The 13,790-nt window shown below is 60.5% G+C and overlaps 1 protein-coding gene across 1 annotated transcript; it reads left to right on the forward strand.

Moving 5' to 3' along the window:
• The first annotated feature begins 5,474 nt into the window (after positions 1–5,474).
• ERFE (erythroferrone) lies at positions 5,475–13,410 on the forward strand. Its single transcript, XM_090269725.1, has 8 exons — positions 5,475–5,672; positions 7,728–7,832; positions 8,331–8,430; positions 9,413–9,645; positions 9,726–9,834; positions 9,933–10,023; positions 11,080–11,158; positions 12,283–13,410. Exons 1-8 carry the CDS (start codon positions 5,490–5,492, stop codon positions 12,379–12,381), a joined length of 999 nt encoding a protein of 332 aa, XP_090125851.1. The 5' UTR covers positions 5,475–5,489; the 3' UTR covers positions 12,382–13,410.
• The last annotated feature ends 380 nt before the right edge of the window (positions 13,411–13,790 follow it).

Below are 13,790 nucleotides of genomic sequence, written 5' to 3' on the forward strand. Positions count from 1 at the left end.
TTTCTGAAAGTCAAAGGAGAAAACTAAGAAGGACAAAGGAAGTTGTAGAAGAATACAGAAACAGGAATCCTGAGAAAGAAATTTTATGTATAGAGGTGTGGACGAAGAAGGGGCCACACACCAACCCTGACGAGCTCAGGGGAGGCCCGCGCAGTGGCCCGACACACTCAGAGACCACAGGGAACCACACAATGGTCTGAGCACCAACGTTCCCAAGTAAGAGTGAGTCACAGCCGGTAGTCGTGCCTGTGGCTTCCTTGACAAAGGTCAATCTTGACCTTAACTGAGCGGATGAATCCATTGTCTTTTTGCCTCTAAGACAACATACCTTTGAAAGGTCAAAGTCGGTTCCTGTCCCAGATCTCCCCAGAGCACGGTGTGCCTGAGACCCCAGACCCCTCGCTGTGACCTCGTCCTTGCACACCGGGCCCGTGGGCTGCGTTACCTGTCCTGTACCCTCCGGTGTAGAAGTGTGTGTCTATCCTTTTTACTTGTCATCCAGTTCCAGAGAGCGCCCGCTTTGCTTCCTCCCTAAAGTACCACCAACGGCCTTCACGGGACCCTCACGCCCGCCTCCTCCTGTGGCTGTGACGTATAAAACAAGCTGTAAAGCTGCCCTTCTCCGGAGCCTTTTCTCAACCCGTTGAATTTCTGCTTCCCAGCAGCTGTCGTCAGTTTGGCTCAAATAAACTCATAAAAATTCTCCACAGGTTGGGACATTTCTTACACCGACAAACACCAGAACACAGTTATGGGACAGTGCGTAGCCCCGAACCCCACAAGGACGACTGCCTCGGCTGATTCAGACGGAAGCTGAGCGGCTGTAAAACGGGGCCCTCGGTAACAGCCGCAGAGGGGCAGGCGATCCGCTTAGGAAACTCTTGCTGTGCTCCTGACCTCTGGAAATCTTTAGGTGGTTATTGTAATTTACAGCACCGTGTTCTTACAGCCTGGGCCCCAGCTGAACCTTAAAGTTACAGCTCCCAATTGCACCACTAGCAGGAATCAAATAAACAATAACGATGCTTGTGTGCTTCCAATGGGATGCAGATGGGCCACATTAAGTACCACCCCCCCCACCGTCTCAGCTCAGGCTGCGGAAACCAGAGAGGTGCGCAGTGTGCCCGCCACTGTGACGTAAGTGTGCAAACGCAGGAAAGTGAGACAGGGAGCGAAACTTGGATCCTGAGAGCTTTCAGGTTAGAAATGATCCAGCGTGCTTTTCTTTTGCTTTAAGATTTTTTAAATTGGTGATTTCGGCCAAGATGGAAGCGTAGACAGACACGCTGTGTCTCCCTCCGCAACTAAGAAGGAATACAACTACCTCAGAACTAGAGACAACCAGAAGTTCCAGAAAATCAAGCTGCAATGGAAGTCCAACAAACAAAGATATAAAGAAGAAATACTCACCCAGACAGGTAGGAGGGGCGGAGCCGGGGTGGAGAGGGCACGGTGTGGTGGTGGCAGCAGCGGTGGCAGCTGCAGGCCAGCGGAAAGCAGTCACACATTTTAAGAAGTCAGGAGGGACACCTGGGGAGCGCTCCCAGCATCAGACCAGACCACGCAGCTCATGGTCCCAGCACCAGGGAGAATCAAGCCTCATTGCTTCTGACTGTGCAGACCAGTGGGGGTTGGGGCGGAGGAAGAAACTGCCGGTCTCTCAGCAGAGTCTGCTTATTTAAAGGGCCCCCATGGTCCTAGAACATCCACAGACCCACCCACTCTGGGAACGACGGCCGGGGCAGCAGCTAGAGAGGCGCCAGTCCCATACGGAAGTGGGAGAAGTGCCTGGAAAAGGGGAAAGTGCTGAGCAAGCGGCATTGTTCCCTCTCAGACCCCTCCCCCACACACAGCGCCACAACATGGTGAAACGGGATGCCCTGAACTGACAAATACCTAAGGCTCCACCCCTTACAACGTAACAGGTGCAACAGCTCTACCTGGGACATGGAGGCAAACAAACAGAGGAACCTGTCAAGATGAGGAGACACAGAAGTATGGCCCAAAAGAGGGAATGAATCAAGGTCCCAGTGGGAGAACTGAGCAACAAGGAGATAGCCAACCTCACAGATGAGGAGATAGCCAACCTAACAAATGAGGAGATAGACAACCTAACAGATGTAGAGTTCAAAACACTAGTGATAAAGATGCTCACAGACTTGACAGATATGCTTGAGTACAGCAAACGCATAAGGGAAGCAGTGAAGGCTATGCTAAAAGAAACAAAGGAAAATCCACACAAAACCAATGGTGAAGGGAAGGAAATCAGGGTTCAAATCAATGAATTGGAACATAAGAAAAAAACAGTCAACTATTCCAGAATGAGGAAACAAGAATTGAAAAAAATGAGAAGAAGCTTAGGGACCTCTGGGACAACTTTCAAAGTGCCAACACCCGAACCATAGGGGAAGCAGAAGGAGAAGAGGAAGAGCAAGAAATTGAAAGCTTATGTGAAAAAATAATGAAGGAAAAGTTCCCAAATTTGGCAAAGGAAATAGAGATACCAGTCCAGGAAGCACAGAGAGTCCCAAACAAGCTAGACCCAAGGAGGACCACACCAAGACACATCATCATTAAAATGCCAAAGGTTCAAGATAAAGAGAAAATCTTAAAAGCAATAAGAGAAATGCAGAGAGTTCCCTACAAAGGGGTGCCTATAAGACTATCAGCTGATTTCTCAAAAGAAACTTTGCAGGCAAGAAGGGACAGGTGAGAAGTATTCAATGTGATGAAAGGCAAGGACCTACAACCAGGATGACTCTATCCAGCAAAGCTATCATTTAGAATGGAAGGGCAGATGAAGTGCTTCCCAGACAAGGTAAAGCTAAAGGAGCTCATCATCACCAAGCCATTATTATATGAAATGTCAAAGGGACTTACTTGAGAAAAAGGTCAGAATTATGAACATTAAAATGACAACAAACTCACAACTATCAGCAACTGAATCTAAAAAATAAAAACAAAGTCCAACTAAGCAGACAACCAGAACAGGAACAGAATCATAGGTGTGGGGATCATTTGGAGGGTTATCAGCTGGGAGGAGGGAGGGGGAGAGATGGGGAAATGGTGCAGGGACTAAGAAGCATAATCAGTTGGTACAAAACAGACAGGGGGGAGTTAAGAATAACATAGGAAAAGGTGAAGCCAAAGAACTTATATGCACGACCCATGGACATGAACTAAGGGGGGTGGGATTGCTGGAGGGAAGGAGGGCACTGGGCAGAGGGGACCAAAGGGGAAAAAAATTGGGACTACGTCGTCGTCGTCGTCGTCGGCAGCCGTCCGTCTCGAGAGACGATAGTGTAGCTTCTTAAGAGTCTATCTGCACTCTCCAGTGAAGCTGAAGCTACAGAGCCTGGGCAGGGTGATATGGAGGGTCTGCTGTTGCCCATGCAGCAGACCCCCCCTCTCTTCGCAGCTGAAGGGTCCAAGGGAAAGACGGAGTCAATACAGCTTGGCTTCAGGTGCACCGCAGGAGTTGCCGGTGTTGACTACAACGTCAAACCGCCTTAGGGACTCCGGCTCCGGATTTTCTGTCGGGGTTTACTCCCTTAGCCTTTCCCCTGAAGAGGTATGCCGCAAGGCAGCGGAGGTTTTTTGGAGTCAGAGTTTTCCTTCTCTGATGTGCCCTGACTGGAAGATCGAACCAGCGACACTTAGCTCGCAGGCCGACGCTCAACCCACTGAGCCACACCAGCCAGGGCCGAAGGGGGCTTCTTAATGAAGGCTGATGAGACCTCACAGCCTCCCATTTACCTGCCTTTCCCTGTTGAGCAAAATTTGACCTTGGCTTCCACCCAAGGTTACGGTTGTGCCCCATCTCCGATGGCCCATCCTTCAGCGAGACAAACGCTGACTCTGAGACTCCTGGGAGTGAGTGTTCCTAGCACCGCGGGACCTCGTTATCCAACCAAGTGGCTGGTCATTCGAGTGTCCTTCAGATTTATTTATAGCCAAAAGGGGGGCGTGTAGGCAAAAAAGGGGCCACATACTAAACCTGACAAGCTCAGGGGAGACCTGCATGGTGGGCCCTTAGAAACTCGGAGACCAAAAGTAACCACATAGGATGGTCTGAACATGAAAATTCTAATTAAAAGCCAAGGTCACAGCCTAGGCCTGTGGCTTCCTAGACAAAAGTCAGTCTTTGCCTTAAGTGAGCCTGTCCGTTGTCTTTTTGCATCTAGGATAACACACCCCAGGAATGTCAGGGTCCTCTCCTTCTCCAGACCCAGACCCCTCAGGCCCCCCTCGAGGTCCTCTTGCTCCACATTCCATCCCCGTGGGCCGGCAGTGCCCGCTGCTAACGGTCCTGCACCCGCCGCCGCACAGGAAGGCGGGGCCTCCCCATCTTCGTTCTTCTCCAGTCCCAGACACCTCCCCAGTTTATTTTCTCCTGACGCTCCTAATCTGCCGCCTGTGGATCTCATGCAGCCCTCTAAAATCTCCTTCGATTCTGTATACAATAAGCTGTAAAACTGCCATTTTCCAGAGCATTCTTTCCAGTTCATTGAGATTTTATCTTCCCAGTATCATCCTCAGTTTGGCTCAAATAAACTCATAAAAATTCTCTACAGGTTCAGACATTTCTTACCTGGATAGCAGGTAACAGAACAAAGAGCCCAAGATGGGGGTGGGTGGCCAGCTCCTCTCAGGGACGGACCTGGAGCTTCCGCTGCAGCGGCCCCTCCACCTGTCCCTACAGAGTGCCTGTCAGGTGGGCAGAGGGGGTGCAGTCCCTGGACCCCAGCCCAGGTCTTGTCCACCCCCATCAGTGCTCCCAAGCTGGGAAGAACCCATCATCCCAGCTGGCCAGGTGGCCCAGTGGGTTACACCGCATAGGGATGCCCCAAGGCTGTGGGTTCTCTCTCCCATCGGGGCCCAGATAAGCGAGCAAGCAATGAACGCACAAACACGTGGAACAGCAAACCCATGTTTCTCTCTCTGCAAAATATAAAAAATAAATATAAATAAAGTAAAATAAAACCACGCATCCTGAGCTCAGGGCACCCCAGACTTGGGGAGAAGGCAACCCAGAAAGGAGAGTGCGTGCCCTCGGGGTAAGGGGGCCCTGAGGGTGAGGGCGCCCTGGTTTTTTCGGAGGAAAAGGAAGTCAACGGGGCGAAGGGCCCAGCGTCGGGAGGACGGGCTCCCAGAAACAGAAGAGCTGGACGGTAGCGGGGAGGGACCCCGGAGCCGGCGTTGGGGCCGAGACGCGCTCGGCCGGAAGGGACGCGCCGGACACCCTGCGCACCCCTCGCCGGCCCGGGAGCCCCGGCGTCCCGCCCGGCACCCGCCCCTCCGCCATGCGCCGCCCACAGCCTCTCCCCGCGCCCCCCTTTCCCCTCGGCAGCACGCGCCCAGCCGGGAGGGGGCGCCCGGAGGGACGCCAGCGGGCGAGGCGGGGGATTCGAGCGCGTTATAAGTAGCGGAGCGGGAGAGCGCTGGGGCCGAGACGCCGCGCCCGGAGCCGAGAGGGACCCGCCGCGCACATGGCCCTCGCCGGAGCCCGCCTGCTGCTCCTCTACGCGGGCCTATCGGCCGCCGCCGCCGGCCTCGGCTCCCGGGACCCGGGCGCTGCCGCGGGGAGCCGCGCCCGCCAGGAACCGCTGCCCAGGAAGGAGCTGCCCGCGGGCGCCCTGGAGAGCCGCGCGGGGCATGACGCCGGTCCGCCGGTAAGACGCCGCGGTGGTGCGCTGCGGAGACCTCGGGCCTCAGTTTCCCCACCCGGAGTCTGCACCTGCCCGAGGTCCTGCGCACCGCGAGGGAGGAGGGTGATGGGCGGCGCGGGCAGGGACCGGGCCGACGTCGGCGTCCTCCTTGCTAACGCAGGGACAGGGACGCTGAACTTTTCGGGCGCCAGGGAGACAGCAGGGTCTGGACGCCGCCCCCCTGCAGGCCGGGTACCACAAAGGCCAGCCTTGACCTTGGCTTCTGGGTAGTTTCCTTTGGCGTTAAAGCAAAACTCTACTAGGCGAGGGGGAAAACGCCATTACTTTGGGGACAGAAGGAAGTTGGGAAGTTAGTGGGAATAGCTTCTCATGACATTGTAAAGAAGTGTGAGCAGGTGACTGTCCCCTCATCTGTGTGGTGGCATTTCCTGGGACAAAGTCTAGGGCAGGAAGTGGGGGGTCGGGCCCCCCAGAGATGTGTGACTTATGGGCTTGAAGGAGCCTCTCTAGCTCTGCCTTCCTTCCCAGCCTGGGTGGAGGGAGTCAGATTGGGGGAGGTGGGGGGAGGGGTTGGCGCGGAGGAGCCCTTGGGGGGGCTGTGCTGTGTGAACTTTCAGACCAGTGGGAAGGTGCTCTGGGGTCTGTATGATCAAGATACTTATTATGGGCTGGACAAAGGGTGGAGCCGTGGGGGGGGGTGGCTCAGGCAGGTGCCACTGGTCTTTCGGCTCCCTGGGAGGGGCCTCCCTGAAGGCCACTCTGCCACCTCAGGCACTTCCCAAGAATCACAGGCAGACCCCTCCCAGTCAGCCACACCCCCGAGGGCCTAGCTGCTGGGGATACATTGCCAGGAAGCGCAGGGAGAGCTGGGGTGCTTCCAGGTGGCGTTCTGGCCTTGGACCCTCTTTGGGGGCCAAGGTGGCACCAGAGGCTCCCCAGCTTCTTCCCAAAAGCCCCCGAGGCTGGAGACGTTCGTCAGCCGAGGCAGCTGCCTGACACCCACCAGCACCACAGCAGGTCCCCAGACCACCATGGTGCCTCCTGTTTTGGCTCCCCCCACACAAACGGGGGGTCCGAGTCCATGCACAGGCCCCGGGCAGCTGTGAGGTCGGCTAGCCCCCGTAGAATCCTGCCATGGGTGTCCTCAGAGGGCAGCGTGAGGCTGTGAGCTGGGACCCCCGTCCTACCAGAGGTCGGCGCCTTGCAGGGCCCACCGCCCAGTGACACGTGGGGAAGTGCCAGAGGGGACAGTGGCCCCAGGGTGCTCTGAGGCCCCTCCCACAGAAGCCCTCTTCCCCACCACAGCGCGTGGCCCCCGAAGGAAGGTCCGGGGTCCTGCAGAGCGGCCACGCGACCACCAGGTCTGTCTCAGGTGGAAGGACCTGATTGGCTCTAAGCCCCTGGGTCCTTCATCAGCCACTGGGGTCGGTGCCCGTGACCTCGTCAAAGCCCTGCTGGGCCAGCTTCCTTCCCAGCTGGCAGCCTTGCCTGGAGCCGGGACCACCCATCCGATGCCCGCTGCCCACGGGCCAAAGGCCTCTCCTGGGAGGGGCCCCCCCCAGAACCTCCTTCGGCCTCCTGACTGGCTGGGATGCAGCATGCAGGGGGATGGGTATTTCTGGAGCCGACTCTGTCCTGGGGAAGGTGGGCAGCATTGCGCCCTGTGTCCAGGCCTTAAATCCCAACACCTCAGTCCCAGGCCGGCCAGACCCCCAACCATCCTGGCCCAAGGGCTGAGCCTGGGACTTTGGGGGATGGGGGTGGGATGGGGGGTCTGTGATAGCTGGAGACCCTGGTAATCAGTTGCCTCTCCCTGGGCACCCGGGGGTGTCAGTGGTTGATGTCCCAGTAACTCTGCTACGGAGGGAGCTGGAAGAGGCCTTGTGACCCAGCAGGGGCAGTGGCCGCCTGCTACAGAGCTCTGCACCAGCTTCCTCCGCCTGCGCCCGGGCGGCAGTGCGGCCCATGCCCCAGGGGTCATCACCAGGCGCTGTGCTGCCAGGGCCGCGCTGTTGACAAGGATGGGACCACAGGGGGCTGATGGCGGCTGTGTTCCAGGAGCCCACCACTCAGCAACCCTTCAGCATGCACCCCCGGGACACCTGGCTGTGGTTCCTCAGGCACAGTGACAAGGAGGACAGACGCCACAGCAGGAAGGCAAAGGTGAGCGGGTGCCCCCCCCCCGCACGTGCGCGCCAGTGTGTGTGCGCCCGTTGGCCCTCCCTGAGCCCCAGCCCACCACCCTAGCCCTGAATCCCCTCGCTGGCGCCCTGGCACGCCCTGAGCCCTTCACCAAGCACAGGCCCTCACCCTCGGCCTGGGGTCAGAAAGCAGAGCTGGCGTCAACCCCGGGGGCCCAGGCAACCTTGAGTTTGTGGCCTGTTCCTGCCGTGTACCCTGCACCCCGGGATGCTAGGCAGCCCCACTGGCTACCCCCTTTCTCTTCCCTCTGCTCCTGGACGGGAGGCCTGGGCTGCCTTGGGAGGGCAGCTGTCAAAGCATGGACCCTCACTGTCTTCTCAGCAGAGTGAGGCCCCAGGCTGACCTCTACCTTGGAGGTCAGAGGTCACAGTGGGAGCCCCTTTTGCTTGCCTCTTAGCGGCAGGCGACCGTGGTTCCTAGCCTGGCATCCAGATGTCCTCACGGCCATTTCCCTTCCAGCTGGGCCAGCCGAAGCCCCCAGAGTTTCTCGCCATCCAGAGCCCCCCGGGCACCACTGCCTTGGCAGACCGACAGAAGAAGCTGCAGCAGCTGCTGAAAGGTAGGGGCGCGCACCACGTGGGCGCCGGCCTCGGCTGGGAGTGGCGCCGGGGCGGGTCTCCTGGAGGAGCGATGCCAGGCCTGTGCGCTGTGCCTGGCTCAGAGGCAGGAGTGGGGGGCAGGAGTGCCGCAAGGGGGGGTGCTCTGCCAGGAAAGGTGGACGTGACCGCTCAAATCTCAGTGGGTGCTTGGCGACCAGCACCCACACCCCACCTGGAAGTCAGGCGATTCCAGGGAAGGCCAGGAGACCTGAACCCACACCCCCCATGTGGGGGTGGCCAGGGAGGGTCAGGGGGCTCCTTCAGCTTTCAGAGTGCTCCTCTGGGCCCCGCAGTGAGCAACTTCAGGGAGTTTTAAGGCCCGCCCCCGTCAACACAGGTCACCCAGCTGCGCCCCCAACTTCTTCCCTTCGATCGCCTCTGTCCCGTCCCCTTGGGAGGGCACCAGGAGGCTGCCCAGCGGGGCAAGGGGGATGGTGCAGGCTGGGTGTCAGAGCTGGAGGCCAGAGGGGGCCAGCAATGCGGAGCCTGGGTGTGTCCCGCCCTGTAACCCCTGCTCCCGTGATTTACTTACTATGCAGAGCCTAGTGACAGAGCCGTCCCCTTCCATTCACTGTCACCTTCACTGAGACGCGGCAGCTCACGTACTATTTCCAGGAGAGCCGCAATAACTATTTACACCCAGCTTCTGCCAAAAATGACGGGGCCTGGCCGACAGGACCACACTGGCCGGCGCAATGCATCCGCGAACAGAGGACGGCGCGAAAGGGGGGGGGGGGAGGTGAGGCTGGAACGCGGGCGGGAGGGTGTCGAGCTTCCCCAGGGCCAAACGGGACGGGAAACCAGAGCCGCCGCGGGGTCAGGGGCAGTTTCCGCGGGTCCCGGAGCCTGGGAGGGGTTTCCCGTGCGGGTCTGGGGAAGAGGGACACGGAAGGGAGGGCAGGGGGGTCTCAGCACGTGGCAGCCAGACCCGCTCTGTGCCAGCCGCTGCGGAGCGGCAGCGCGAGGATGCGGAGCGCGGCCCTGCCCTGGCGGAGGAGGAGGAGGAGGAGGAGGAGCAGGAGGAGGACGCGGTGGCGGACGGGGACGTGGCGGCCCTGCTGACCCAGGCCCTGGCCTCGCGGGCGCGGACCGTGGAGGCCGCCTTCCACTGCCGCCTGCGCCGGAACGCGTCGGTGGAGCGGCGCTCGCTGCACGAGCTCCGCGTCTACTACCTGGTGAGTCCGGGCGGGCGGGCGGGCGGGCGGCCGGGGAACGGGAGCGGCGGGGCCCCGGTGACCGTGCGTGCGCCCCGCAGCCCCAGGCCAAGGGAGCCTTCTACCGCGGCCTCGGCCTGAACCTGACCAGCGGCCAGTACAGGGTGCCCGTCTCCGGTTTCTACGCGCTCGCCGCCACGCTGCACGTGGGTGAGGCCCGCCGCCGGGGCGAGGCGGGGGTGGGGGGCTGTCGGGCTGCCCTCGGCTCGGCTCCCCGCCCGCAGTGACTGTCCCTTACCTCTCCTAAGCCCTCCGCGAGCAGCGGAAGCCGGAACCACAGCGCCCCCGGGACCGCCTGCGCCTGCTCATCTGCATCCAGTCCCGGTGCCAGCACAACGCGTGAGTGGGCGCGGGGTGGGGTGGGGTAGGCAGCCCGGGCACCGGACGTGGCTACCCGACGGGCCCCCAGCCGTGTCCTGCCTGGGCTTGGAGAGACCCTTTCCCCCATCCCCACCGCCACTGTGGCCCGGGTGACCCCACCGCTCCGGAGGCTTCCACGCACACCCCCATGCTCCCTGGGCACGCTCTGCCCTGCCCCCAGAGCCAGGCCTGGGTCACCTCCTCAGAGAGCCCTTTCCTGACCGCTCTGTGCGTCCCCTCTCCACTCGCTCTTGTGAACGTCTCCACCCTGCATGCGCGCCGGACCGCGCCCACCTGCCCCTCGCATCTGGTCACAGAGGGCAGGGGCTGCTCCCTCTATCTTCAGAGGCCAGCACAGACCCAGACCCAGACCGAGACCCAGGCAGGTGCTGGCGAGAGCAGAAGGCATGAAGGAATGAAGTTCAAAACTTTTCACTCCTTTTAAAGATGTTTTTTTATTTTTAAAGAGAGTGGAAGGGAGGGGAAAAGAGACCATTGATACGTGAGAGCCCGCCCACCATTGCCTCTTGTGCGCCCCCAACTGGGGACCTGGCCCGCAACCCAAGCATGTGCCCTGACTGGGAATTGAACCGGCAGCCCTTTGATTCATAGGCCAGCACTCAATCCACTGAGCCACACCAGCAGGGCTTCTTTTTGCAATTTGAAAGCCGTCTGTGTTGGCCTGACCTTGCTTCCTAGCATGCTGCCCGCCCCCACCCCTGCCCCGACCCCCAGCCCCATCACTCAGCTGCGGCGGTCAGTGGCCGCTGCAGTGCGGGTTCTCAGCAGAGCTGCCCCTGGCCTGCGCCCCCGCTTGCCTTTCCCAGCTCTCAGCACACCTTTGGTTCTGTGGAGACTGACCTCCTTTTGGGGACCCAGTTCAGATACCGCCTCCACCAGAAGACCTGACCAAGACAACTGTCCCCTTGGCGCTCTGCTGGGCCCTGTGTCCATTGTGAGCGCGTTGCATTATGGGTGACGCTGGTGGCATCTGGGGTGGGGGGCTCGGGCTGACCCTTTCTGCTTTGGCCACAGCTCCCTGGAGACCGTCATGGGCCTGCCACGCAACAGTGAGCTCTTCACCATCTCGGTCAACGGTGTTCTGTACCTGCAGGTGCGGGGGCGGGCCTGGGCCTGGGGACACCATGGTGCGTGGCCACGGGGTGACCTGGCAGGGAGGGGTGCTGGTGGGTGCTCAGGAGCTCTGGGTGCAGCCCTGGCTCCAGGCTGGGGGAGGTCTGGGACCACGCCACAGCCCTCAGTCAGGCCAGCCCAGGCAGAGCCGGCCACGGCCAGGTCTCCTTGCCCCAAACCCATCCCCCTGCAGACCACCTGTCCTCGCTGCGGCTCCCAGCGCATTTCAAGACCTTCCGAGTCCCACACTGAGGGCTGGTGCTCCCGGTGGCAGAACAGGGTCAGCTCCATGGCCGAGGCTGACCTCCCTCGGGACCCCTGGGCCCACAGCCACTGCCTGGTGCCCCTGCAGGAGGCGGGGCATGTAGTTATTTTCTGCGCAAAACCCTAAGTGACAGTCTGTCTGGCAGTGGGTGTTTGGGCAAGTAGTCAAGGAAATGACGCAAAGGTGAGACTCACTAAAGATGAAAACTCAGTGCAGGAGTGCGGACGGCAGCTCGCGTGTAACTAGCACGGGGCCAGGCCCCGTTCCGAGCGCTTTGCATAAACGACCGATCCCACTGTCATAGCGCTTTGAGGCAGGCAGTACCGTTATTCCCATTTACAAACGGGAACGAGGCACAGAAGGGTGAGTAACTTGCCCAGGCTCACACAGCGTCAGGAGTGGAGGCCCAGCTGCAGAAAGGCACTCGGTGGTCTGGTCTGTCCCGGGCATCACACAGAGTGCTGGGAGAAGTCAGGCAGCTCGTGGTGACCCAGGGTTGGGTGGGTCCCCCAAGTCTGCAGTTCTGGGAGTTCCCAGGGCATCTTGCTGGTGTGTGGCTCACATTTGGAACAGCCAGGCCAGAGTACTTGGTCGGTCCCACACTGGCCTTTCTAGACGGGTCAGTGGCTGGGCTGGGGGGCAGGGGCCACCCTCACAGTCTAGTTTATAGCCATCCAGGCCCCGCATGCAGCAGAGAAGGCCATTGGACTCTTGAGCCCTTGCTGGTCCTGAGTGGGGGCTCGCTCCCTCACAGAGAAAGCACTAGAAGGGGTCAGAGGTGCTGGGTTCGGGGGTGTGTGGCGGGCAGGTCCAAGCTGATACTACCATCCTTCCTGCAGAAGGGGCAGTACACCTCCGTCTTCCTGGACAACGCCAGCAGCTCCCCCATCACCGTGCGCAGCGGCTCCCAGTTCAGCGCTGTCTTCCTTGGCGCCTGAGAGGCACTGCTGGGCAGACCGAGCTGGGTCCAGACCCCCTCTGGGCCATGCTGGAGTGGCAGAGGCTGCATGCAGGAGGCCCATTGCAACTGCCTGCAGGGCCCCACGGCTCAGCCCAGGGATGCCACTCTAGGCAGCCTGGGGGGTGACAGGCAGGCCTGCAGCCCCAGGACAGGAAGGACTTGGGGATCCAGCTCTTACCCAGGGTCGGCACAAGCAGGAGCACTTGCTCTGTCTCTGGCTGTGGGCCTGGGCCCGCTCCTAGCCTATGAGGTGGCTTGCCTCTGGCCTCAGCGTCTTTGCTGTGGCCCCACCGCGCCCCTTCCATCTCTCGTGGGGCTGTGTGGGGGGTTGCATGGCTGCCTAGGGAAAGGAGGCTGCGTGGCCAGGCTGGCTTCGGCGAGTCTTCCTGCTGCGCCCCCTCCACCTGGGGTTCCCCAGCCCTGCCTGTCCCCCACACCCATGCCTTTGGCCTGCCATGGACTGCAGGACACGGCTTGGCCTGCACTGACCACAGGACCCAAGACTCCCACAGTGGCCCCTTGGCACAAGGGCCAGCAGACATTCGCAGCTCTTACAGCTGCAGCCGTGTGCACATGAACTGGCACCCTCAGCCTGCGACAGGCCATTGGTCAGAGGCACCCTCTGCAGACCTGCTCGTAGACATGGCCCTTCCCGTCCTCCGGAGGCTGACGCGCCACAGGGGCCCACCGGCCCCTGGAAGAGCTAGGACATCTTTGCAGGCCCCACCCACGCACCCAAAGCAGAGGCTTCCCGAGAGCCAGCAAGCTCCCTGTGCCCAGGCTCGGCCTAGCCGGGGCCAGCCCGCTCTGGGGCTCTCCAAAGTGTCCACCCCCCTTGGGTGGAAACACCCTGAGCTCAGACGGGGAGAGGGAGACCGTGCTGAGAAAAAGCTGGTCTTGAAAGGGCTGGGTGCCAAGTCCCCTGTGCTGCTGCAGCAGTGACGGGATTTGGGGGCTGGGGAACACACCACGAGGAGGCATAGCTGTCACCCTATAGCACATCCCTTCCAAGAAGGACTGTGCAGAGTCGGTGGCCCCCATCCCTCTACACCTGGGGCTCACAGGAGACCTGCTGCCACGGGATGTCCTGGGGGGGGGGGGGGGACTGGGCACATGCAGACTCGGGACAGAAGGGGACAGAGGCTATCACCTTAACTTCCCAGCTGGCCTCTGGAGGACGTGCCCAGGAGCCCAAAGTTCAGCTCCCAGAGAGCCAAACATCTCACTCGAGCCAGCCCCACCCCAAGTACCACACACACCCCCACTGAGCACTGTGCTCCTTGGCAGGCCAGGCACGGTTCCCAGTAGGACCTGCACCCGCCCTACCAGGAAGTGCCAGCTGGCCTGTGTCCTGCATCCCCACGCTGCCCGATAAGGGCAGGTGTA

The sequence above is a fragment of the Furipterus horrens genome, unplaced genomic scaffold (assembly GCF_987537825.1).
Source record: "Furipterus horrens unplaced genomic scaffold, mFurHor1.1.pri manual_scaffold_1, whole genome shotgun sequence".
Taxonomy (NCBI): Eukaryota; Metazoa; Chordata; class Mammalia; order Chiroptera; family Furipteridae; genus Furipterus; species Furipterus horrens.